The 23,661-nt window shown below is 37.3% G+C and overlaps 1 protein-coding gene across 11 annotated transcripts in view; it reads left to right on the forward strand.

The window, feature by feature from the left end:
* Mef2c (myocyte enhancer factor 2C) overlaps positions 1-23,661 on the forward strand; it is a 145,204-nt gene that overhangs the window by 38,266 nt on the left and 83,277 nt on the right. For 9 of the 11 annotated variants that reach the window (XM_021179843.2, XM_021179834.2, XM_021179844.2 and 6 more), the window contains exon 2: positions 14,151-14,343. In XM_021179843.2, coding sequence (XP_021035502.1) covers positions 14,290-14,343 — 54 coding nt within the window. In that variant the 5' untranslated portion in view covers positions 14,151-14,289. Of the gene's footprint in view, positions 1-14,147; positions 14,344-23,661 lie in introns of all 11 variants that reach the window. The other 2 variants (XM_021179832.2, XM_021179842.2) reach the window with 1 other exon arrangement.

Consider the following 23,661-nt stretch of genomic DNA (forward strand, 5'->3'; position numbering starts at 1 on the left):
CTCACAAGAGACAGCTATATCTGGGTCCTTTCAGCAAAATCTTGCTAGTGTATGCAATGGTGTCAGCGTTTGGAAGCTGACTATGGGATGGATCCCTGGGTATGGCAGTCTTTAGATGGTCCATCCTTTGGTCTCAGCTCCAAACTTTGTCTCTGTAACTCCTTCCATGGATGTTTTGTTTCCAATTCTAAGGGGCAAAGTGTCCACACTTTGGTCTTCATTCTTCTTGAGTTTCATGTGTTTTGCAAATTGTGATAAGAATATTATTACAAAGTTTCTTTTACTTTGAAGACAGTTTTTGCCACCCGGGCCATTCTTTCCCACCTAAAAATTAAGAGATTTCTTGTTCACTTAAAGCTCTCTTAGACTGCAGGGAATAAACACATGAGCATTTTGATCTTTCAAGTGACATTTTTACATTAAATTCAGTCTTGGATATAATATACTAGTACCATCTATGGAGTTTTAAAATGGCTCTGACCCACTGTTGTCTTTAATATCATGTATAAATATATGAATGAATATGTATATGTTTATTGTATTACCACGTGTAGTGGTCTGCCTGTGAAAATAGTCTGATACATGCTGAAAATATACAAAACCTTGCTGCCTCCTTCTCTACAGTCCCTGATAACACAAAACTACATAATATACAATTTGCAATGAACTGTATAAAGCACCAAAGTATGTGAAATTCAATAACATTTACTATATGTATTTAACCTCAACACTTGAAAGGCAGAGGCAGGCTTAGTCTACATAGTGAGATCCAGGACAGCAGAGCAGCCAGGGATACACAGAGAAACCCTGACATGGCATATTATTCTGTATGCTAACTGTTTTTAGCTAATATTTCTATTAGGTATATGTATTATAAAGCCATAAAATTACCTCTAAAATAATGTTAGTGTAAAAGTGCTAGAAAAAAAATAAGACTCTGAGCACTGAAACACCTAGAATCCCAAAGAAATTGATAAATGTATAAACTCTGAGGTAACAACTTGAAAATAGAAGAATATTATAGCTTGTATCCAACAGCGACTGGGAGAGATGTAGGTAAGAAAACAGAGATTTTTCCAGAAATTAAAACTTACTGTCAGCCTTCTTCAAACCAACCTCAGGGGTTACACGGCTTTTGACTTTGTACCACTTAGGAACTTGAAAGGTACCTTAGAAACAGAACTTAGCTTGGCCTGTGTGCCTGTATATGATACTTGATGTTGCTGCCTGGCTGACAGGCCTGCAGCAAGTGGGAAGCAGAAGCCACGTGTACTCTGATAGTTCTGTCATCCTCCATTTCTACTGCTTTGCCTGCAGGTTTTTGGGCTTCAGGGACAAATTACATTCTTTGATTGCTAAGTATCTATTCATACTTCTGGCTTAAATAAGCAGCTAATTTCCTATACCTATCTCAAACATGTGCTTTTTTTTTAAAACTAGAAGAGTCCCCAGCTCTTTCTGCATGTCTTCACTGTGATAAATACTAGCATGCTATCCTTGAGCTGTGAGGATCAATTTGTGAGCTCTCAGAGGCTTGCCTTTCTGTAGAGATACTGTTATCAGAGGATTACCCAAATGCATTGGAAAATGTTCTGTACTCTGAGATTCAGGACATAGAAATTAGATAGGTCATCTTTGGAATCCACTTCGGGAAGTGTATGAAAAGAGATCTCCAGGGACAGTCATGAATTTGCCTATACTTCTGAAGATTTTCTTTTAAATTCCAAATTAGAAAAAAATCAGGCTGAAGTAACAGCACCATTTAGTAATGTCTGATCTCTACTAACAGAACTTTATCTATAGGGGGAAGTACTGTAATACTTTCCATTTAGTATTATCTGCCAAGGATGACTTGATCTATCCTTGAAAACAGCCCAGGACAGAATGTGTAGACATGCAGAGATAAGGAGCCTCCTGCCAGGCCTTGGGCTCCAGGAGCCGTCTCAGCTCAGCTCTGGCCCAGGCGCCTTTCCTCTGCAGTGCGCTTACCTTACCCCGCCTGGATATTATAGAGGAAGCATTTCGCTTTTCTGAGGACACCTCTATTCCTAGTTCTTTGACAGCTTAACTTGCCATATTCCCCTCAGTTTTATGTGCAAAAGAATAAAAAGGAAGGTGATGAAATGAGAAAACCTGGAGTGGAGTTGCCTCAGTGGAGAAGAAACTATTTTTGCAGAAACGCCTTGTTTAGTCCGCAGTCATGACTAGGTTTTGGAGCCTTGTTTAGTCCGCAGTCATGACTAGGTTTTGGAGGCCGATGTAGGTATCACATAAAGGGCATCTTAGTACATCGGGAAGAGAGGAGAAAACGCAATGTAAAATATCGGTTAGCAGTAAGGACAAAGACGGGCGGGAGAAAACAACACAGTTCTGTCTCTTAAATAATTCTAAGCTTGTGGTTCTGCTTTAGAAACCTTGGCTTTATAAAGAAGTATTAATTTAGGCTACATGGCAAATCGTATAACTTACTTTGAAACTCATTGTGTTAATGAGATTAAAAAAAAAAGAAGAAAGTGGCTTATTATAAAGGATCAAGTTTGTGCAACTACTTCTAAAAATTGAGAAAAAGGGAACAGTAAAAAATGTATACTTTACTTTCTCTGACACTACACTGTAAAGGAAAATTTTATCTCCATCTCTTAAAATTATATAGTTCTTTTTGGGTCGTCTCTGTGTCGCAATTTTTTTAAATTAAAGTGAATCATATGTCTTCTACTCTAACTTCATACTTATAAAGACATAATTTTTCAATTTGGTTTTTTTTCTATAAAAATGCATCAATTTAAAAAAATAGTGGATAATTCAATTTGTCTTTTCATTTTCAATTGGAAATTAATCTGTTTGGCTGTAGGCTATGTAACACCTCTCATTAGATGGACTACACGTAGATACATGAGCGTTTCAAATACAGGAAACACTGAGATTTTCAGATATTACTGAGATCGCAATCAGAACTGCTGATTGTGTCATGTTAGGTCTTTTGAGAGAGAGAAGAAACCAAGTGAGCAAATGACTGACTTACACCAGTGATGTAGAAGAGGATTTATACACCGGGCGTGGTGGCGCACGCCTTTAATCCCAGCGCCCGGGAGGCAGAGACATGCAGATTTCTGAGTTCGAGGCCAGCCTGATCTACAAAGTGAGTCCCAGGACAGCCAGGGCTATACAGAGAAACCCTGTCTCAAAACAGGTCTTTATACAATACTGGAATTTGAATTTGTAGCAATCTTGAGTATATCGTCAGGCAGTCATGGTGCTATCCACAACTGAACAATGAACGATGCTCCCAGGTACAATTTCAACCAGTTGACAGTATTTTCACAAAATAACTGTATATTGAAGAAAGATGTATTGTTAAATTCAATTGGTGCCAATTTAGAGGCCTTTGAGTTCACATTGTTTTGTGAAAGCTTTAAAAGTATTTTTTATAGATTATATACCATTATGATAAAAAAGAAGTTTAAACAACAAATGTATTAAATTGAATTTTATTCAAATGAATTTTTTACAAATGAGCATCGCTGTATTTTACGTAATAGAACAACTGCATTATTATTTCCACTTTTCAGATGAGAATATCAAAGGTTAGGGTACTGTAATTTAACTGAGTTTGCCAAACTCAGGACTGTGACAGGAGAGGATAGGAGTGTTCGTTGTCCTAACACGTCTCTACAGGTGGTTTACATCTTCCTGGTGTCTTCTAAAGTAACACTGCCCTATTAGGCTGTTAAGTAAATGCCCACCTCCTTGATTCTGTAACAACTCACCCCTGGCCTGCTGTTTTATAGCATTTTCTCCATCGAGGTTCACTACCTAAATCATCAGTGTTTGAGCTCCTGTATTGACACTTGTTGCAGGAGTGTATAAGCTTCTCTGTTGCGTTCCTAGTGATGTCTCCGGCATTGAGCTATCATGATTCATATCTCTCTCTCTCTCTCTCTCTCTCTCTCTCTCTCTCTCTCTCTCCCTCTCCCTCTCCCTCTCCCTCCCCCCNCTCTCTCTCTCTCTCTCCCTCTCCCTCTCCCTCTCCCTCCCCCCCCCTGTCTCTCTCTCACTAACAAACAGAGATTTTTCTATATTTGTAAGAGCCATGAGTTTGGCCCATGGTATTCCTTGCATGATAACAATGAAGCTAGAATTTGATTTTGTTTTTAAATATAATCCAAGCTCAAGCCTCGTTTAAAATGTGCTATCGGACTGTACCAAATATGTGACAGCGATGAGCCTTCTCCAAATCGATGGCTGAGAGCTGGAACTCCATCCTCCTGGAAGAGGCCTGCTGCACCTTAATCTTATTTCTGAAGTTTGCTGCCACCCTTGCCTGATCCCCCTATCCCTGACAAGCGTTCTCTAGTGCTAAATCTGTGTGCTACACAGCCCTGGCATGTTTTGCAGTGTGGAGAATCTGGTTGTCCTGGAGTCTTGCACAGATAAAGGAAGGATACAGTTGGGAGAGGAATGCACTGACTACAAAGTGCATCCTGAAGGCCATTTAGCTCACAATGAAGGTCTGTGTTTTAAAATAGCTCTATAACAAAGTAACTACAGAGTGCTGGCAAGGGCTCCAACTATTTATAGAACTGAGTAAGGCGTGGTAAATACCGCCACGGTACCCAGTTCTCCCTTGCCACAACCCCAAACTTATAAGAAGCACTGTAATTATATTTTTCTACTTGGGAAAAAAAATCATAGTAGCCATTATCAGTTTAACCATACGGAAGCTTGGGCTGAGATTTCTTTTTTAAATGCATAGTTTTGAGTTTCAACAGCTGTGCTGGGTCTTTAATCATATATTATCTTTATGAAGCCTTTTTCTAACATATGTTAATTGGCTGTTTTCTGTGACAAATTATGAGCTCTTACTTTGATGAGGTTCAATTGCAATCATGTTGGAGTCGAGTACGTCAAGTTTCCACCCCTGCTGGCTCCTCAAACCACTACAAACATCCGCACGTCACTGCAGTGCTGAGTAATGGCAGGATTGGAGCTGGTTGATTTTGCTACAGATTTTTTTTTCCACAGGATATTTTCAGCTTCTTTGTACTAAATCTGTTGCAGGGTTTGCCCTTTTTAGCAGACACATGCTCTAAAATTAACATCAAATCTTATTGGAGATTACTATAATACAGTGAGGAATATTTCATAATACAACATCCCAGCGGCTGCTTTGCTTTACTGAGATTTCAGAACATTTCTTCCACCTTTTAAGTCAGTCAGTTGTAAATCTGACTGGTACTTTCTACACGAACAGCATGTGGCAGCAGACATTTTGAATGTTCCTCTTTGAGGGAAGCGAGTTATCTGAGAGGATGATGAGGTAGAGAGTCCGCTGTTATAAAGACATTGGAAGTAAATGTTTCTCTAGATGTTGACAAATACGTTGGAATGTTAGAAAATTTGTTGTTCATTATATTCTTTTTCCTCTTCAATATTACATGATCAGCCAGGTAATGAAAACAAGACATGTTCATCGAGGTTAACATCCTAGAAGATGTATAACAGCCTTTTCAGCTTTCTGTCCTACTGTCAATGTTTAATGTATGATTCAGATGAACAGAAATGTTCTACTCCATCTGCTCTGATAGCTGTGACAGATAGCTTGTATCAAATACCAACAGATGATCAGTGAGAGCTATAATTAGAACAGATACAAAAACGCAGTGTGTTTGTGTATAATCATGGGAAATTAGTCAAGGTAATTGATTAAGGTCTTCAGTGCCTGCGTCAAACATCAGTAGTATTGGGATTCATTTAAGTGTTTTCTGCCTCAACATGTCATGTAAGGGGCTCTAGATAAACTGCAGTTCTTCAAACCAAAGCCAGAGGTCGATTTCCATATAGGCATCAGGAGTTTAGATAAGATGAGCCAGATGTTAACAGAGCCAAATGTGACTAGGCACTGCTCTCCTCGGGAGGCTGTTTTTAATCAGCTATTTCCCTGGGGTAATACACAGCCAATGAGCTCTAATTCCTGAGGCTACCTGCTACTGCCTGGGAACGTCAGTACAAGGCTTACACTAAGCATATGTGAAAAAATTAGAGAAGAAATTAAGGGTAGGAGAGGTTAACTTCAGAAGTGATTGCTATTGCTTAAAAAAAAAAAAAAAGAAGTAAAATTTGCTACTTTTAAATGCTTTTAAATGATTAAAAATAGAGTCAGTCCCAACTTGCAAATACAGATGCAAGTGAAAAGCTATAATTGGTTAATATTAGTTAGACTTGTATTAAGGTGCATATTATTTTGAGAATGTGAGTGGAGAGTCATCTTCAGCACAAGTAAGTAATCTCAAAATGTCCTTGTCATTAGCACTATCACACCAAGGGAGGTTGGGTTTGCAAGCCCTGTGTGGTCCTGCAACAGTGGGACTGCAAAGTCAATCCACACACTCCATCTTGAGCCAACTTACACACAGAAATTTAGTTCCACTTGATAAGACACATACTTAATTGGCTTTAAGAAAATAAACCAAGGTAAAGAACAATGTGTAAATGAAACAGAGCTTGGCTGTTAGGAAGCCCGTGAGCCATGTGGCTTAATTGGGGCCAGTTGGGATCATTTAATGATTGCTGTCAGAAGATCAGATTTAATAGAAGACCACAGTGGGGTACAGTTAAACAAATTGTCATCGGGCACTTCAGATGAGCCAGACCTTAATTAAGTTGATTAGAACGCTGTAAAGGAGATGAAGAGACAGAGAAAAATTGATGAATCACTAAATTCCACATTGAGCGATATATAATATTACCACAAATATCATCTATATTTTACAGGACCTTTATGGAAGTTTGAAAACCATACATATTAGCCTCTAAACTTTAACAATTGTCTAAGGTTTAATTACAAATTAAAATTAGGTGACATTCAGTTTAAATACCATATGATTTACCAAGTACTTAATAAACAACAAGAACATGCACTGAAAAATAGTGTGACTTCCCTTTGTAAGGTCATCTTTAAGTGTTGAACAATTTGAGAAAGTAAGTAACGGGAATAACAAATTATTTTAAGGACATAATTTTGATTATTTAATGGAAGGGAATATGATCTTCACTTAGAATATCTTGTTAACCACTCATGTCTATTATTTACTGGTTATTTACTGATGAGGTTACTGAGGTGTTTTAAAATGCACTCACTGTTTTATCTGCATCTTCTAAAAGACAAACTTGTGTTCTTCCACATGCTACACAGACACACACACAAACAGACACACACACACACACACGAATATCAATAAATCTGAAAAATGTGCCTAACATACATGCTCACAAGAAGAAAACATTTATATGGTATTTCCATCTTAAGCATTAAATATACTAGGCTAAAGACTAAGAAAAATAATTTTTAAAAGAAAATAATATGCTTTGGAATTTTATTTTTACCCTAATAAGACAAAACTGTATGTTAGCAATGTGTGTCACTTTGAGCTGACCTTACTTGGGAAGCTGACAATTCAGTCTTGCTGCTGGTAAAGCATAGTGCTTGACTTGCTTTGTTCAGTAACAGCAGCAAACACTCCAACTGCATGTGCTTATCAGTGGTTACAGCTGGAATACAGAACCTAATGTGTGATGATCCATAGTAGCTCTTGCTTTGTGCTAAATACAAACCAGCTTTACCTTCATGGGAAACCTTACACAGCCCTAACTGGACCCAGCAAACGTGTGGCGGCAAGGGCTGGGTGCGTTTATAAGAACAAAGACGTGATAGAAGCCTACATCATCTATATAGCCTGATATAGAAATCCTGAAATCTGTCGTGCCATGGAGGAGTATGAGGCTTTTGACACATTTAGACCATTTGGAGTTTATTTTGGCTTGGAGAATGCAGGATGCCGTTTTAACTACAGTGGGGGAAAATGTCCAAGGCAGACTATGGCATGGGTAACTGTGACAGGGAATCTGTGATTCCTTATGTTTGTCAAATTGTTTGTAATGCTGTGCAGTTGTCTGGAGGTATGTTGCTCCTAAATTCTAGAGTTGTGTAAATACAGTGATTTATTTAAAAGACAGTGGCAGGTTAAGCCCACTTATTAAATTAATTGCAAGGGTTTTCAAAATGAGCTCCATTTTAGCCTTATTATATTTCTGACATACATTTCATCTCCTTTTGTCCTTGGGGAAAGATACTAAAGTAGGACTAGAAACACTCACATAGAGTTTCCAGCAGCTGTGGTCACTGGGAAATTGATGTATTTCCCTAGTCATTTCTTCTCTTGCAGCCTGAAGCTCTTCTCTGGCTGGTACTTATGAGAAAGTCCTTAATTTGTATGACATGTTCCTTCATCTAATGCTTATTGTTAACAATGTAAGTGAGGTCTCCATGTTGTCTATATAGGGATGACATCATTACTAACTTTACTCCATAATATATACATGAAAGCCAACATACAAGTGTAGGCAATCCACATTCCTGGCACCACCATACACGGCACCATTCCTCTAGTATCATATGTAATGAGGCTATAACCATCTGTCTTTCAAATGCAAACATGTTTCAAGTTTCAGGTAGGAAACCAAAAGTCTAAGTGAGAAGTTTGATCATCAGGCTGCAGTTACCTGAAATACCCATTTCTTAATGCACAGACTCATTCAGCTTTCACTTCTGCGTGAATTATTTTCATTCTACCGACAAGATACTGTATACCACGATAAAGGATTAACCTAGGTTACCAAATTGTTTCTGTATAAGCAAAATATGAGAAAAAAGTCCTTAGGACTAATTATTAAAAATAGCTAGTAAATACCTCAGATGAGATATACAAGCCTTGACAAAAAGTGTACAGTTAACCAACTGGTAATTATTAGTCCCACTGTTTACCTGATGCCAGGATAGATCCTGGCACTAGAGACATTTGGTTCCCCCCACCCCATGGTGAGTGCTATAAAGGAGAGGGACTTAGAGCTCTGAGCGTTGTCTAAGGGAGGTGCTTCCCTAGGAATCTGCAACTGAGACAGAAGGAAGACATTGAGCACACAGAAGGGAGAAAACATTCCAGACAGAAGGAATTGCATATGCAAATGCCCTGTGGTAGGAAGAAGGACAATGGAGTCAGAATTTTTTTAAGCAATTCTATTTGCTTTTTGCCTGTATAACACTGTGGTACTGAGACTTGAAGGTTATTCAGGATCCATCATATTGATACTAAACTCAATCAATTGGGAAATGCTCTTCAAGGGAATAGCCCTTTTATGTTCTCAGGATGAGCCTCAGCTATGTGGCTTGGAAGCCGACTGCACTCTAGTCTGTAAAAATATATGATAAACTTAGAGAAAAATGCAGTGATTTTCAAGACCAGAAAACTATTTCTCATCACACCGGCAAGCACTGCTAAGAATAATAATTGGGTTATTTCATTTGAAGCTCTTAAGGGAAAATAGGTATGTTCTGCTAGTTCTTTTTAACCAAAGCATAATTGCACGCCTCATATGTCTTTCAAACAAACCATAAAGTAGAAAGTTTAATGCATCTAAATGCAAGTAATGAGCAAAGCTTTCCCTTGAAAGGTAGTGAATAGCTGAATCACTTGACTCGGTGACAAACACAGGCATTCAGAGGCAGGGCATATATCACTTTGGCCTTTGGCTGTACATGGGACTTTCATTTATTTAATAATACTATTTCTTGGGTGATACAGTGTACCTAATTTGCAGCCTTGAGTTTAACAAAGCAAGGTTTTCTGAGGATGCTCATGATGATGCAAATGTGAGCCAGAGGAAACATTATTTGCCAATCCAGATAAAAGAAATAATTCTCTCCTTGCAGATTTGACATTATACATTCTAATGCTTAAACCTCTTTGGGCTGTTTTTATTTAAGTGACTGTCCTGTGCTCATTGAAACAAAATACATGCCTTACAAAGGTAATTTTAGCAGCAGAGAATTAATTTCTTCCCACATCTTTTAATGTGGCATGGGAGTCTCAATCTACGATCAAAACATGTAACTCAAGGTTATGTTTAATTTCTAAATCAAAGTGTTGTGGGAAGACGATTGAAATTTGTGGATGACTCAGACTTCGTTGCTATGTGGTTTTCTTCCTACAGAAACTTTAGGGTAGACTTCCATTACCATGTGAGAGGAGCCAAGCGTCGGTGACGAGATGAAAATAGTTTCACCATCGACTGAAAGTTTTCATTAGTGACTTTGATTTAGAATTGAAATTTTAAGGAGCCCCAATAACAAGAATGATTTCCTCACTACTTGATCTCTCCTTTGCAATGTGAGATGAAATATGTAATCGATGTATATTACTAACAAACATTTGTTTACTGCTGTCATGATTAAGTTCTCTCGCAGAAGTTATAATTCACTTGTTTTCTTTGTACAAAAATCTTCATTTGCTTCAAAAAGTAAATTCAGAATATGTAGTGCCATTTTCTGGATAATGTAATTTTCGGTAAGGCATGGGAGATGATGAGGGAGCGGTGTCTGCTGTTTCACCCAAGTCCATTTCAGTCTGTTTAATTTCTCATATTTATACCTTAAGGTGATCATAACAAACCATTAACCCAGAACCAGAATGGCCTTTTCTCAGGTGTTTGGAGGACAGAAATGAGAAATTGTGTGCCTCCCATCTGCCTTTTCCCTCACTGCCCTTTATCTGAACCAGCACTCCAGGGCCTGTGTGTGGGGTGTGCTGCCGAGCACACTCAGCCCGCTCTGCTCAGAGAAGGAAGTGGAGAGTTTTGGTTCCCATTTTACACTTGTGGAGCAGTTTAGGGAAGGAAGCACCTTTACACCTTTTATTGTTCGCGGTTGCTGACATCATATCCTTCCCTGGCCAGTCTGTGCGTGTTTCCTGCCATTCTGTCAAGATTCTTCTCTGTTACTAGGAGGGATTTGCTGAAGGGAAGGAGGGCCAGAAAGAGTGGGAGGAGGAAGGGAGGGGAGGTGTGTGTCAATCAAACTCGCTTGTTTGTAAATGAGGGATCCTGCAGGAGAATGGTCTTTAGCTGTCCTGGAGACATTCTTCTCTGAGCAGGTCTCAGAACACTTTGCCTTCGTCTGTCGGCTTATGCCAAACTCAAAGTGAACAGAAGCCTGCCATACTGAAGTTCCCCTTTTAGTAAGCAGACTGACTTTACTTTTTTATTTAAGTTGGCAAAGGAAGAAAAAGTGCAGACGACTGTAACTCCGTACAGTGTTCTTTTTCTTCCCTTCGTGTTCAAAGTTTTGATTGTTTACATGTAGCTGTCATTTTCCAAGAATGGTTCCTTCATGTGAGAACTGTAGTATCCAGACGAAGCCTGTGGTTGATTGTACATAATGAAAGTTCTCAGTCTGACTGAACTCTACTATATGTAGTTTAATTACTAATAATCTTTCTTTTCACATGCCTGCAAAACCACCGAATAGGTTACTACAGTAATAATAATCTCTTTCTCCAGCCCTCATGAAAATAATACTTGAAACAAACCATGGAGTATAGTTTATGTATAAAAATTAGGTTAATAAATATTTATACTAAAAAGCAGAAATTAAGCAAAAGTTATGCACCGGTGCTGACATTCCTAATTCTTTGAATTTTTCCTGATGGCCTTGAAATGTGAGGACACCGCTGATCTGTTGCTATCTATTTGTGTGGACTTTATACACATCTACATTTTATGAACTTCAGGAGGCAACACTTCAGCTACTGAATTGAGCATTGTCCTTATGCAGAAAACAAAATAAAAGTCCAATTAGGTTTAAATTTCCATCTCTCTCCACTACCTGGCCATATTTCAAAACGGAGACTATTTTCAATGATATTTTCACGGATCATTTCATGTGTGTGTTCATATTTGCACATACAAGCATGCTAATATATTTGCTTATGGAGTTCTAATTTTTTTTTCCTCATTGTGTTTTAAGAATTAAAAAATCAAACACTTTCCTTGGCTTCTTCTAAACACAGTGTCTGGTTTCAAAGTTCAGAAATGCCAGATGGTGATTGAAGGGGCTCTTTTGCTTTCAGAGGCCAGGCAGGAGCTCTTGTTCTCTAACGATACTCTTCTTCAGGGGTGTCTCCCTACTTGCTTTGTTACATGTATTTTGAATCAAGGTCTGTAGACGGTGACCTCCCTGCTGAGCCACTATGCTCTAATCTGTTCACCCTGACCTTCCACCCAAAGTGAGTAAGCGCTTAGGCAGGCATAGTCCGGTAAGCCGATAGTGCCACAGGTCTCAGCTAAGAGAAAGGAAGGGAAGATGTTCCCATATACTTTGACTTGAGATTCATGGATTGTTTTATTTGTCTGTTTGGTTGGTTGGTTTTTTTGTTTTTTTCTTTTCTTTTTTTTTGTTTTTTGTTTTTGTTTGTTTTTGTTTTTCATGGTGGAGAAAGCCTTCTTATCTCATTGGGGTATTACACATGCATGGGAAATACCAGTCTGGGCTGCTGCTTGCTTCTTGGGTAAGACTATAGTAAATGCAGAAAAGATTCCCACTTGTATGCTGTTTAAGACCATTTCTAAGACTAAATGGGTGGACTATTTAACAATGTTGAATACATCATGTGTGTGCTTTGCAAATTCTTTATCTATATGATCTTGGTGTCTTATAGTAGTGTCTTTGCCTTGTGAGTGACTTAGTGTGTGTTGTTCATATAACTTAAAAACTTTGAGACTGCTGCTAACATGGAAAACTGTGGCTGGAGTCATAATCTTTGACAAGCACGTCGTAATCATGGTGAAACTCACACGTGTATGCCGTGAGGCCAAACTGAGCTGCAGTTTCGGAGAAGGACATTGGGTAAAGGAGAGTGGATAGTCTTAGTGATTAAGCAGTGCTTAATCCACCAGAACTAATTATATCATAATAACCTCTGCAATTAGATAATTACCTAAACTTATATTTTTAAAAATTTACTCAAGGTAACCAAGAATAAAGAAATTGAAAGTCAGCTGAAGGTCAGACCAAGTATCTAACAGCCTTTTCTCTTCCAAGAACCTTGAACTAGAGCCAAATAATCTATTAAGTAGTCAGGACAGTGGCTTAGCGTTACATAATACATGTGGGAATTTTTCAGGTCCACTGTCAGAGTCAAGAGGGAAATTCTGAGCAGTGTGTAAAGTAGTTATATCCTCTGACATAAGAGAGACAAAATAATTGAAGCCGCTGCTTGCAAATGAAACAAGCCTGTGGAAAGCTTCCTACCTAGTTAACTTCCAATTCATAGCAATTCACTTTCATTATGTGCAAATATTTTTAGATATAATTTTAAACAGAGTAAAATATAGACTTTTAATATTCTGTGCTCTATGGGTTTGCCATGTAATTGATAATCATTATTTTAATTTTAATTCATGACCTAGAGCTCTCTGGTATATAATATCAAGGTTCTGTAATTTTGTGTCTGACTCCCTAAGGAGATATGATATGTCTCTTTTAAACATTTAAATTTAGAGGGCTGTGGTCTATTATTAAAAAGCATATAGTTACAAATGAGATAATAACCTTAGTTTTTTGCACCACATATTTCTTACCAGTGACCATCATTCGCGAGGATTGTTCTAATGAAGAGTTTAAGAGCTTCAGGAGGAAGTGCTCTCACAGCTAACCGATGCTTAAACATAAGATGAAACACCCCATATTACTTTTCCTGTGCTCTCCTGGCAGTGATCTTCGTAAAATAAGATTAAAGGATTTAGTTTTAAATTAGTTGACATTTACATATATCAAAGAGCACTTCCATAATCGTCCATCTTATTTGCATAACTAGGGGCGTTATCACCTCTGCTGTCAAAACACGAGATTGTTTTCCATTCAGAAATGAATTAGATGCCCTACTTAGCATACACAGGTATATAAAGGTTCATTAACTCTCTGATTTGGGTAATTTTTCATAACAGAAGGGTGAAAATTGTCACCTAATTTCATTAAAACATATTAAGAAGCTCTTTACAAAAATACAGTTCATTTCAAGTGTTGGGTTTTAAAACACAGTTTTCATCATTTAAATGACTTCTTAAATTACTTATAAGATTATTTTAATTATAAAAGCAAAGCGCCCTGTGCGGTAAGCTCCAGTGTGCGATGTGCCACGTGCTCTTAGAAAGAGTTATTTTTACTCATTTTATTGTTTTGTGAAGTTTATTTCCCTGATGAATCTAGGAAACTGGCTTGCTGTGGAAGAATTGTTTAACTTTTCGTTTTTGTTCAGCAGGAACGAATGCAGGGATTTGGGAACTGAGCTGCGCACGTGCTGAAGAAGGAAACTTGTTTGAAGGAAGCAGGAAAGAGAAAGAAAAGGAAGGAAAAAATACATAATTTCAGGGACGAGAGAGAGAAGAAACACGGGGACTATGGGGAGAAAAAAGATTCAGATCACGAGGATTATGGATGAGCGTAACAGACAGGTGAGTGTGGAGTATCCCTTCGTATCTGTTCCACACATATATTCAAGGCACTAAAATCATGTTGGACTCTGTGAGCTCAATGTATCCAGTTTAACTGTTGATTTTCATCTCTTTGGAACAAAGCAGGGAAGAGAACTTTAACTGTTAGAAATATGTTTTAAAGATTCGTGATTGCTCACTTTCCACTGCCTCAAGACCTTTAAGTGGGAGCTGTATTTGTATGACATGAATAGCTTAATAATTAGGAGTTAATAAGCGTAGAATTGCTACACTGCACGCATCATCAAACAAAGATAGGCTTACATGCATGGGAACTGGGCCTTTTGTGGTCATCCACTTAAAAGTTTATAATATAGCTTAAATATCCTCTCTCTGAGAAGGGGCCGGCTTTCTTCTCATCACAAAAGAGAGTTTGAAGTAAAGCCAAACATTTCCAGACTCTCCTGACAACAGCAGAACTTTTACATGAGCTAGCAGTTGTGTAAAACATAGAGACAAGAACTTCCTGTTAACATGTGTTTTCTCTTATTCCTGAATTTTATAAGCCTGGTACTATCTTTTCTTTTCTACACCTCCAATGATCATGTCTATAAGACACAACCAGTTTTGAAGACCTCAAATATCAAATGTTCAGTCCTGTGCTATGAACCTGCATTATGCATTATGAGTTCTTACAGTCTGAGTCACTGTCTTTATTCTGGAAAGAGTAGCCTGGCTATGTGAGGGTGACTAGCAGGTTTAGACACATCTTTCTGTTGAATATCAGGTGTCAATCCTTAAGAGGAATCAGTCTACCTGGGTACACAAAGTGGCATGCAGACAATGGAACCTGTTCCTTGGCCCTAAGAGAGGACAGACTCTCACTCTAACCTATTTATGGTCCATAATATTAAATATAGCTTTGGAAATAGTTCCCCACACTCTAAGTCGGACACTCACCTTCTATTTAGTCCCTGTTTACCCTTGTGTGGCATGAGAATAGATTCCATTTAAAACACAAATGCTTTTACACTCATAAATTAGAATGAATAGGAATTGTTGTTTATTTCATTATGTTTACTGATGGCTCTTTACAAAAAGCCAGTGAGCTTTTAAGAACTAAGATTTGCCTGTTTTTGTTTTTTAAGATTAGACGTTTTCAGAAATGAGTGTATTTCAAAGATCCACAGGACTTGAATTGCTTTGAGCTTAATTTTGAGTTAAAGGATGAAAAATATAAGATTCATGAGGGATTCCACTATTTTCATTCATGTATAGCTGGGATCTTAAATTAAGACTGAAATATTGAACATCACTTACATTGACTATGGGAGCATTGTTGTTGGAAACAATCTGCTTGGGTTGAGGTATAAAAAATAGATGAATTATCATTTCTAATTTAATAATAATATGATCTATTTTTTAGCTTCGTGAGATTCATTATATCTTTTTTTACTTATAAAGACAGAAGGAAAACTATGGGGGTTGGATTGTGTGGACTTTGCTGTGCTTTTTAAGGAAACAAAGCATCTATAGAGATACAAAATTTGTCACATCATACTCTTGAGAGAGCAAGTTTAAAAGTTTGCATGTAGTTGTCTTGATCTATGTTTGTAGATACTCTTACCTGTATTAAAAGGTCACAATAATTTTAAGAAGTGGAAATAATATTTAAATTCAGCTTACGCTGACTTGGTACTTTTAAAAAGTACTAAGGATCGTTTCCTTTATTATATAGGATGTAGAGTCAATTTATTATTTTTCTCAGCCTGTGTGTTCAGTAGGCTTTTTAATTCAATACCATTGAAGAAAATTAGTAACAATAATATTACTGTGGTTTAAGCTATGCTTCAGTAGTTGTCCAGGATGACTATTGACTATTTTAAAGAGCTGTCATTTATGATAATGTTTGTCTTGCTTACCTCACATTTTCTGTGCAAATTGTCCAAAGAACCACTTGGATAAGAGAATGAAGTATATAGGTCACTTCTGATAATCAAAACCAGCGAATGTGTGGAGGAGCTCCTAACCTGGGCATCCTTTAAATTATGTGTTCACATATTGAAAAGAAGAATGTCACCAGCTTAGCTCTTTCTGAAGCTGCCTGACTGGGGTGGCCTAGTAGGACCTCACACAGAGGCTAGCTGCTGTTTCTTCTTGAAAGCAGTGAACACAGTTTTTTTTCTGCCTTTGCATTTGTGTATTTGACCACATACAGAATAATGTGGGCCTATGAAGAAAAAGAAATGCTAACCCAAAGTAAGCCCCGAAATACCATAGAACTTATTAACACATTGTGTTTAAGAAAGATAACTCATCAGAAGACAGAATAGTCATTTATACACAGTTCTACCTTCATTGTCTCATTTATAACAAGGAAACAATGGCTAAAGCTCCAAGTTAGAAACATACAGTAGTGTAATACGGATAAAATTTCACATATTTTTACTTTACATTTTTCAGTTTCTACTTTTATAAAGCCAATTTCTTAGTCTTCATTAAGTTTATGTTAATATGTACAACAAACTCACGAATTGTCATTTTATCTTACAGATACACTCAGACAGCTTGTTGAAAGTCATTACCAACTATTTTCCAATGATGACATGTAAATTATTCCATTTAATCCTTAAAATAGGATTCTATTTTATAGTTAGAGGTTATTTATTTATTAAATCAACAAGTATTATTTGACTGCACCCTGCCCAAAAGAAAATTCTTCCTAGTGAATAACAGTCTCATTCATGGACAAGCGAAGTGTTCTGTAAACCACCAGGTAGCAAATACTGTTTGCATTGTGCTGTCTGACTCAGCTGTGGAGCTCTTCATAGGTGCTCTGAATGCAGCCAGAGACAGTAGATGTGTGTCTATAGTCAGTAAGAAAGCTTTACTGACAAAACAAATGTGAAATACAATTGTCTAGTGGACCACAGTTTATAGACTTCTGGTGGACTGAAATAGACAAGAACTATGGAAATACAGAACAAAAATGTCATTTATGGCCTGAGAATGAAACTATCAAAGCACTATGAAAGAACAGCCAGGGGGTGCTGTATTTACCACTCAAGCTTGGAGAATGACCTCTCTAAGCAGGTAAAAATATGGGAACTACAGCATTCTAGAGGAAATAGAATTTCCAAGGCTTGAGATAGAAAAAAGCTTGGCTGAAAATTCAGAACACACTTAATAAGATTTGAGCCTGGTGTGTGGCTTTAGAGTTATAAAGGATTCCACATTGTGTTGAACAACATCCTAAAATGCTTAGAGAGTCTGCTTCACTTAAGAGTAACTGGTCAAGATCTTACAACAAAGGGTAAAAAATGCCAAAGATCTAGTCTAGTTTCAAATTACTCCTTTTCAAAACAAAAACATGCTTCTTTCAATGATGCTATGCTGCACCTAGCATAATTTAATGGCTAAAAGACCAAGAATTTACTTCATCTCCTTTTCCAGTCATTTCATATTGGAACCCATAAGAGATAGGTAAGAGTTCACGTTTTAGAGATATATAAACCTATTTATAGTTCCAGCTCTATATGTTACCTTGATTTAATAGATACTGTAGTACATTACACTACACTAAAATAGGATAACTCTTCAGCAACTTATTTAACCTCTCTGAACCTCATTGGTAGAGTGAAGATTAAAAATAGTCACACACACACACACACACACGCCCTTTACAGTGCTAAGATATGAAGCCATGTATATGAAGTGCCCAGGATGTAAGTGCTCAGTGAATGCCCAGATCAGCTTCTCCAGTTGCAAACCACACTCTTGGAGCCATTGTATCTTATAGTCCCTGTGATTTCTAGCAAAAGTTGTTGGCCTTTCACTTTGAGCAGTTCTACCATAAAAGAATGTCAGGAGGGGGTGGCACAAAGTAGAGCAGGAACACAAAGAAGCCCCCTTGCTGAGAATCGGCTAGAGAATCATCCAGAACAGTGCTGCTGCAGAAAGGATGGCCTGTGGACAGGGAAGGAAGAGCACACGAGACATGAACAATGCATGCCTTGCGACAGGGAGGTTGGAAAGAGAGTCCTAGATCCTGTACATGTGGGATTATTTTCAAATGTATGTTACTGACCAAATTCTTTTTAAAATACCTTTCATCGTTTTATCACTTCTACCTCCAAGCTTATGGTAACTAATATTTCAATCTCCAGTCTCTCCATCTTCTTGTTTCCTTGTTTATCCTTGACCCTTAATGATTAGGCAATCATAGAGCCTTGGCCTTTTTCATGTTTTACACATTCTTTAGTTAGTGCTTGAAACAATTGGACTTCTAATTGGTTTATTATATGTTTCAATTTTATAAACAAGATATAATTAGAAGCCTGTTCGATCAGGAAGATATATATATACTCAGAATGCTAAGTAATCCTAAACCTATTCGCTCAGATTTTTGTACTGAATTTTTCATTTTCCCTACCTTAAAACGGCTAAGATAATTAAATTCCAATATATTCATGCAACTTGTTACAAAACAACATCTAAATAAATGAATAACTACAAGAGGGAAGTATTTGCAGATAGTACACTTAGGATCTAGGACCTAAAACAGCACATACACTTTCTATACATACACCAACACCAAACCTGCATCTATGCCTACACTTGTGCCTACACCTGAACCTATGCCTATACCTAAACCTACACCTGCACCTATACATATATATGCCTGTAACTTTCCTTTGTTCCTTCAGATCTGGCTATTTGTTTTTTGCCCGCAAAGTAAATTCTACATAATTATCAATGTGATAACTTGAACGCAAATTAAAGACAATCAGTAACATTCCCATTTTAGTCAAGAGAATCCTCTTACAAATTAAAATAATTCAGAGTTCATAGCAATTAAATTTTCTAGCATTCCTTCCTCTTGGGTTTCTAGATGTTTCTTCGCATGTAACATCTAAGGAAAGGCCTGCAGAAGTATGTTCACTATAGATGTCATCTCTAATAGTTTGTATACCCTGAGGCTTTATCAGCTAAATCTGATTATTTGTGTTGAACTAAAGAATAAAAAAATTGCAATTCCCTCAGATGACTCAAAAATAAGCTTCCTTTTACCTATATTCAGTTCTTTACATTTTAGCTCAAGTTACACAGGTATTTTCAGTGCAATTTCCCTTCAAGATAGTATCCAGAATTTGAACAAATAAAAAAGAGTCGTTCACAATTCTAAATTTGGAGATTATATCTAATTACTTAAATAAAGTTTGATGAAGTTGTGACCAATTCAGTCTTCAAATGTAGAAAACTAGATATTTAAGAAATGCAAATTACTTGATTTGACAAAATAAGCTCTTGGTGAATTCTGTCATCTGCCATGGAGAGCAGAGTTCTGCAGGCCCATTGTCAAAGGCACTTCCTTCCGCGTCTCCAGAAACAGAATGTTCATACTTGCCAGTTTTAGCTGAGACACTACCACTGAGATACCTTCTTTGATGGAGGAATCTTGACCCTGCTACAGATCTTGTGAATAGGAGGTTCAATGAAAAAAAAAAGAGTTTTCTTTTTTTTTTTTTTAAAGATGAGTTTTCTGTCTTAGTCAAAGTAAGTTTGTATATAACCTCATAATGTTGGTCATTTTATTTTTTTCCTTAATAACATATTTTAACAGATTATAATTTTCCCTGAACTTGTACAAAAATCATGTTCAGGTCATTCTATATAAATGAAATATGGGAGTATCCTAGGGTTGTTAAGACACAGATTTCTCAGTTGATTCAATACTGGGAATATCTAATGGACAGTTCTACTATGCATCCTCATTCTTTTACTAACTAATCTTAAAGTCATGATGGAAAGTCTTTAGATTTGAAATTATTTATTATTGAAGAGATTAGCAGCAAGGAAAACCAGAAGCAGAGAAAATGGTGTTTGTTATACTTTGGAAATTATTTTAATAAATAGAAAAAAGTAATGTGGAGTTGTCAGGGTGCTTGTGTGTGATTAAAACGATGCCAGTTCATTTTGTTTTAGCAATTAGAAAAATTGTTGACAAGTGGTCTCTGAATCATGGAGTTGACACACAGCACACACATATCCATCCCATAAGGGTGTCCTTTTTTCTATTTATGTCAGCTAAATCTGCTCCCTGTGGCCAGAAAAGAATTGCCCCAACTGCTAAACACATTCATTAGGTTTCCTCTGATAGGAAATCCAAGAGAGGTTAAAACTCTCTTAGAAAGGGCCAAGTATTCTTCATGAAAGAAATAAGTGCTTTCTCTACATGCTCGGGTTATGTTATTGGCTCTGTTCTAATTTATGATTCTGACATAATTTCTATTCAAAGATAAACAACCTAAAATTTGTAAGAATATTTTCCTGTATCTCAAAACTTTCAACTTTTTTTGTTGAAAATAGACAGAAAATGCCCTCTTTGGCTCTGTGAACATGTGCTCACAACATTTTCCCCTTCAAATGCACAAGCACACATCACATGTGAAGTAGCTTTACTGAGGACCAACAGTAGGGATATGAACATTACAAGTAGACCACATAAAGTAAGAAAGTTTTCCATACACTGAATTAAAAGAAACACTGGTAAATGTTTTCAAACCTTGCCCTTTGCAGTCAAAACTCCCTTTTGCATTATGTTATTCATTTAAAATGGAATACTTTCAAACTTATGGTGAAAGCATTATTCTAAAGTTTATAACCCATTATACTTTTTGAAAAACATTTGGAAACTATATATTTTTTCCAAACATAATAGCAAGTATGAAAAATAAAATAAATAACATAATTAAATGGAGGATTAAAAATTCCCTATTTGCAGTGTGTACTTGTGTTTCTCTTGAAATATGTTAGACCATTAATGGGAATAAGAGAAACCAATTTAGATGTTTGGAAATTCGACTTTTAATTTTAAATTGGAACAGTTTAGCTTAAGAAATCACTAACATTTAAATAACATTTCAACAAATGTAACTGTTTGGAAACTACAGCTGAGGCAGCCTCCTGCCTTCTGTCTTGCAAGGATTGATTTGGAAGGCCCTGAGGGAGAAACTATTGGAGTTGGGAGCTAAAACTGAAGCCACTGTGGGAAGGAAGAAGTCACCCTCTTCCTGTTATGACAGGAAAGCGTAGACAAATGTGCTTCCTGAGTTAGCTCAGCAGGGAGTGTAGGATTCTTTGACCTTTAACTTAGGTATGTTTTGACCATGTTGAACTAGTAAACATGCTTTGGACTTCCAGATACTAATTTGTCTTATCTGATTCTTCTCCACATGAAATTAGTATATTTAGTAAATGAAGGTGTGGAGGAGCAGCCTGTAACCACTGTAGAGACTGTACTTAAAGAAAAGTGAGCTATTTTCTTCTACTTCTATCATGTTTAATATCCAAAATAGATTTTTAAAATTGGTTGAGTGCATATTAGTTTTAGTTTCAGAAGGTATCATGTACATTTAAGAGGCATTTAACTATTATAAATTATTTTGTTGACTTGAAAAATGTCAATACTGAATTGTATATTTTAAAATAAATTGTATTAGTTTGATAAAAAAGAAAGAAAGAAGAAAAGAAAGAGAGAAAGAAATGAAGAAAGGAAGAAAGGAAGAAATGGAGAAAGAAAGAAAGAAAGAAAGAAAGAAAGAGAGAAAGAGAGAGAGAAAGAAAGAGAGAGAAAGAAAGAAAGAAAGAAAGAAAGAGAGAGAGAGAGAAAGAAAGAAAGAGAGAGAGAAAGAAAGAGAGAGAGAGAGAAAGAAAGAAAGAAAGAAAGAAAGAAAGAAAGAAAGAAAGAAAGAAAGAAAGAAAGAAAGAAAGAAAGAAGCCAATCAGACCTGAAGAGCCCGTACAAGTGTGTTTAAAATGTCACGGGATAGAATTCTCTTTTAGAAGGTAAAGCATTACCAGATTTTGCAAGGGCCACTCTTAAACCATGACAAACTAAATGATGGACACTGGCTTCCCCTGTCCTTACATAATCAAATTATCAGAAATCCACAGAAACAACTTTGAAAGCCCAAACTCTTCAATGGACACTCCCTTGTCTGTGATACAATCTCCTATTTATTATTCACCCCCAAAATACCATGCAAAGCACACGGTTTAAATTTTTGTTTAGAAATTTTGTATGTTGACTTAGGGTAAGGGGCTGATAGAGTTCTATTTTCCGAGGCCCTCATTTTAACAAGTTTATTGTGTTGAGAAAGTTAGAGACTGATGCTTACACATCCTGTGGCAATGCTCCTGTATTTCACTGAAACATGGCTCAGTTTGCTGGAGGCTAAGGAGGACAATGGTTTCCTTTGCAGCAGAACACACTGCTGTCTCTTGGTCGCAAGTTGTGCTGGAGGGTTACAAGCACATGGTAGCAGTCTGCTTAAAAGAGCCCCGCACTGCTCTTTAAAGAGCCTTTCATTTAGCATGGCAGGCCCCTTCATTGTATAAAGGAGCGCTTGTCTAGAACACAACTCTCTAGTGGCACGGCCTCCTCCCACTGAGAGTAATCATCAGGCCTAGCACTCATAGCCTTTCTAAGGACAGACTGAATTATACAAAAGAAAACTAAAGAGGAATACTCAGGACAGTTGTGCCATTACTTACTGACAGGAACAAGGGAGGCATCCTGGAGCATTTAGAAGGCCATTACCCTTTTTACAATTAGAGATTGTTGTTACAGAGTCTTGACTCTATCCCTAACCCTTTAAACACATGGGAAGACCTAGTGGCTCATGGATTATTACAAAGCACATTGTCTCCAGGAGCTGTTCCTCCTGTCACTCCTTACTCCCTCATCTGCCTCAGCTTAGAAAACTGGAGATCATCGTGGTGACCGAGGGGTAATAAGGAGACTGAGGTTTAAAATGCGTTCACATAAAGAAGTTATGTATGTAATTCTAGGTGTGGCAGAATGGAAGAACATTGGTGTATTAGTTCCAGCATATTTGAAAACAAATGACAATTACTTTATGGATTAAAATGATGGCTTTAGAATCCAGTCACTCGGGGGTAGATTACTTAACCATCTACAGAAACCTCTGTTTTTATGCCAGTTCTGGGAAAATAGAAGACAAGAATAAAGAGACAGAAAAAGAAAGACACAGAGATGGGTGAGGGAGAGAAAGAGAGAGAGAAGGAGAGAGGGAGAGAAAGAGGGAGGCAGGGAGAAAGAAAAAGAATAGGAAAGAGGGAGGGAGAGAAAGAGTGGTAGAGAGGGAGAAAGAGAGAGGGAAAAGGAGAGAGGGAGAGAAAAGAGAGGAAGAGAGGGGAGGGAGGAAGAGAGAAAAGGAGAGGAAGAGAGAAAACGGGGAGAAGGCAAGAGGAAGGAAAATGGAATGGGGGGAGGGTGGATGGGTTAAGAATCACACCCCTCCATTCATTGAATAC

This window comes from Mus caroli, chromosome 13 (genome assembly GCF_900094665.2).
Source record: "Mus caroli chromosome 13, CAROLI_EIJ_v1.1, whole genome shotgun sequence".
NCBI lineage: Eukaryota > Metazoa > Chordata > Mammalia > Rodentia > Muridae > Mus > Mus caroli.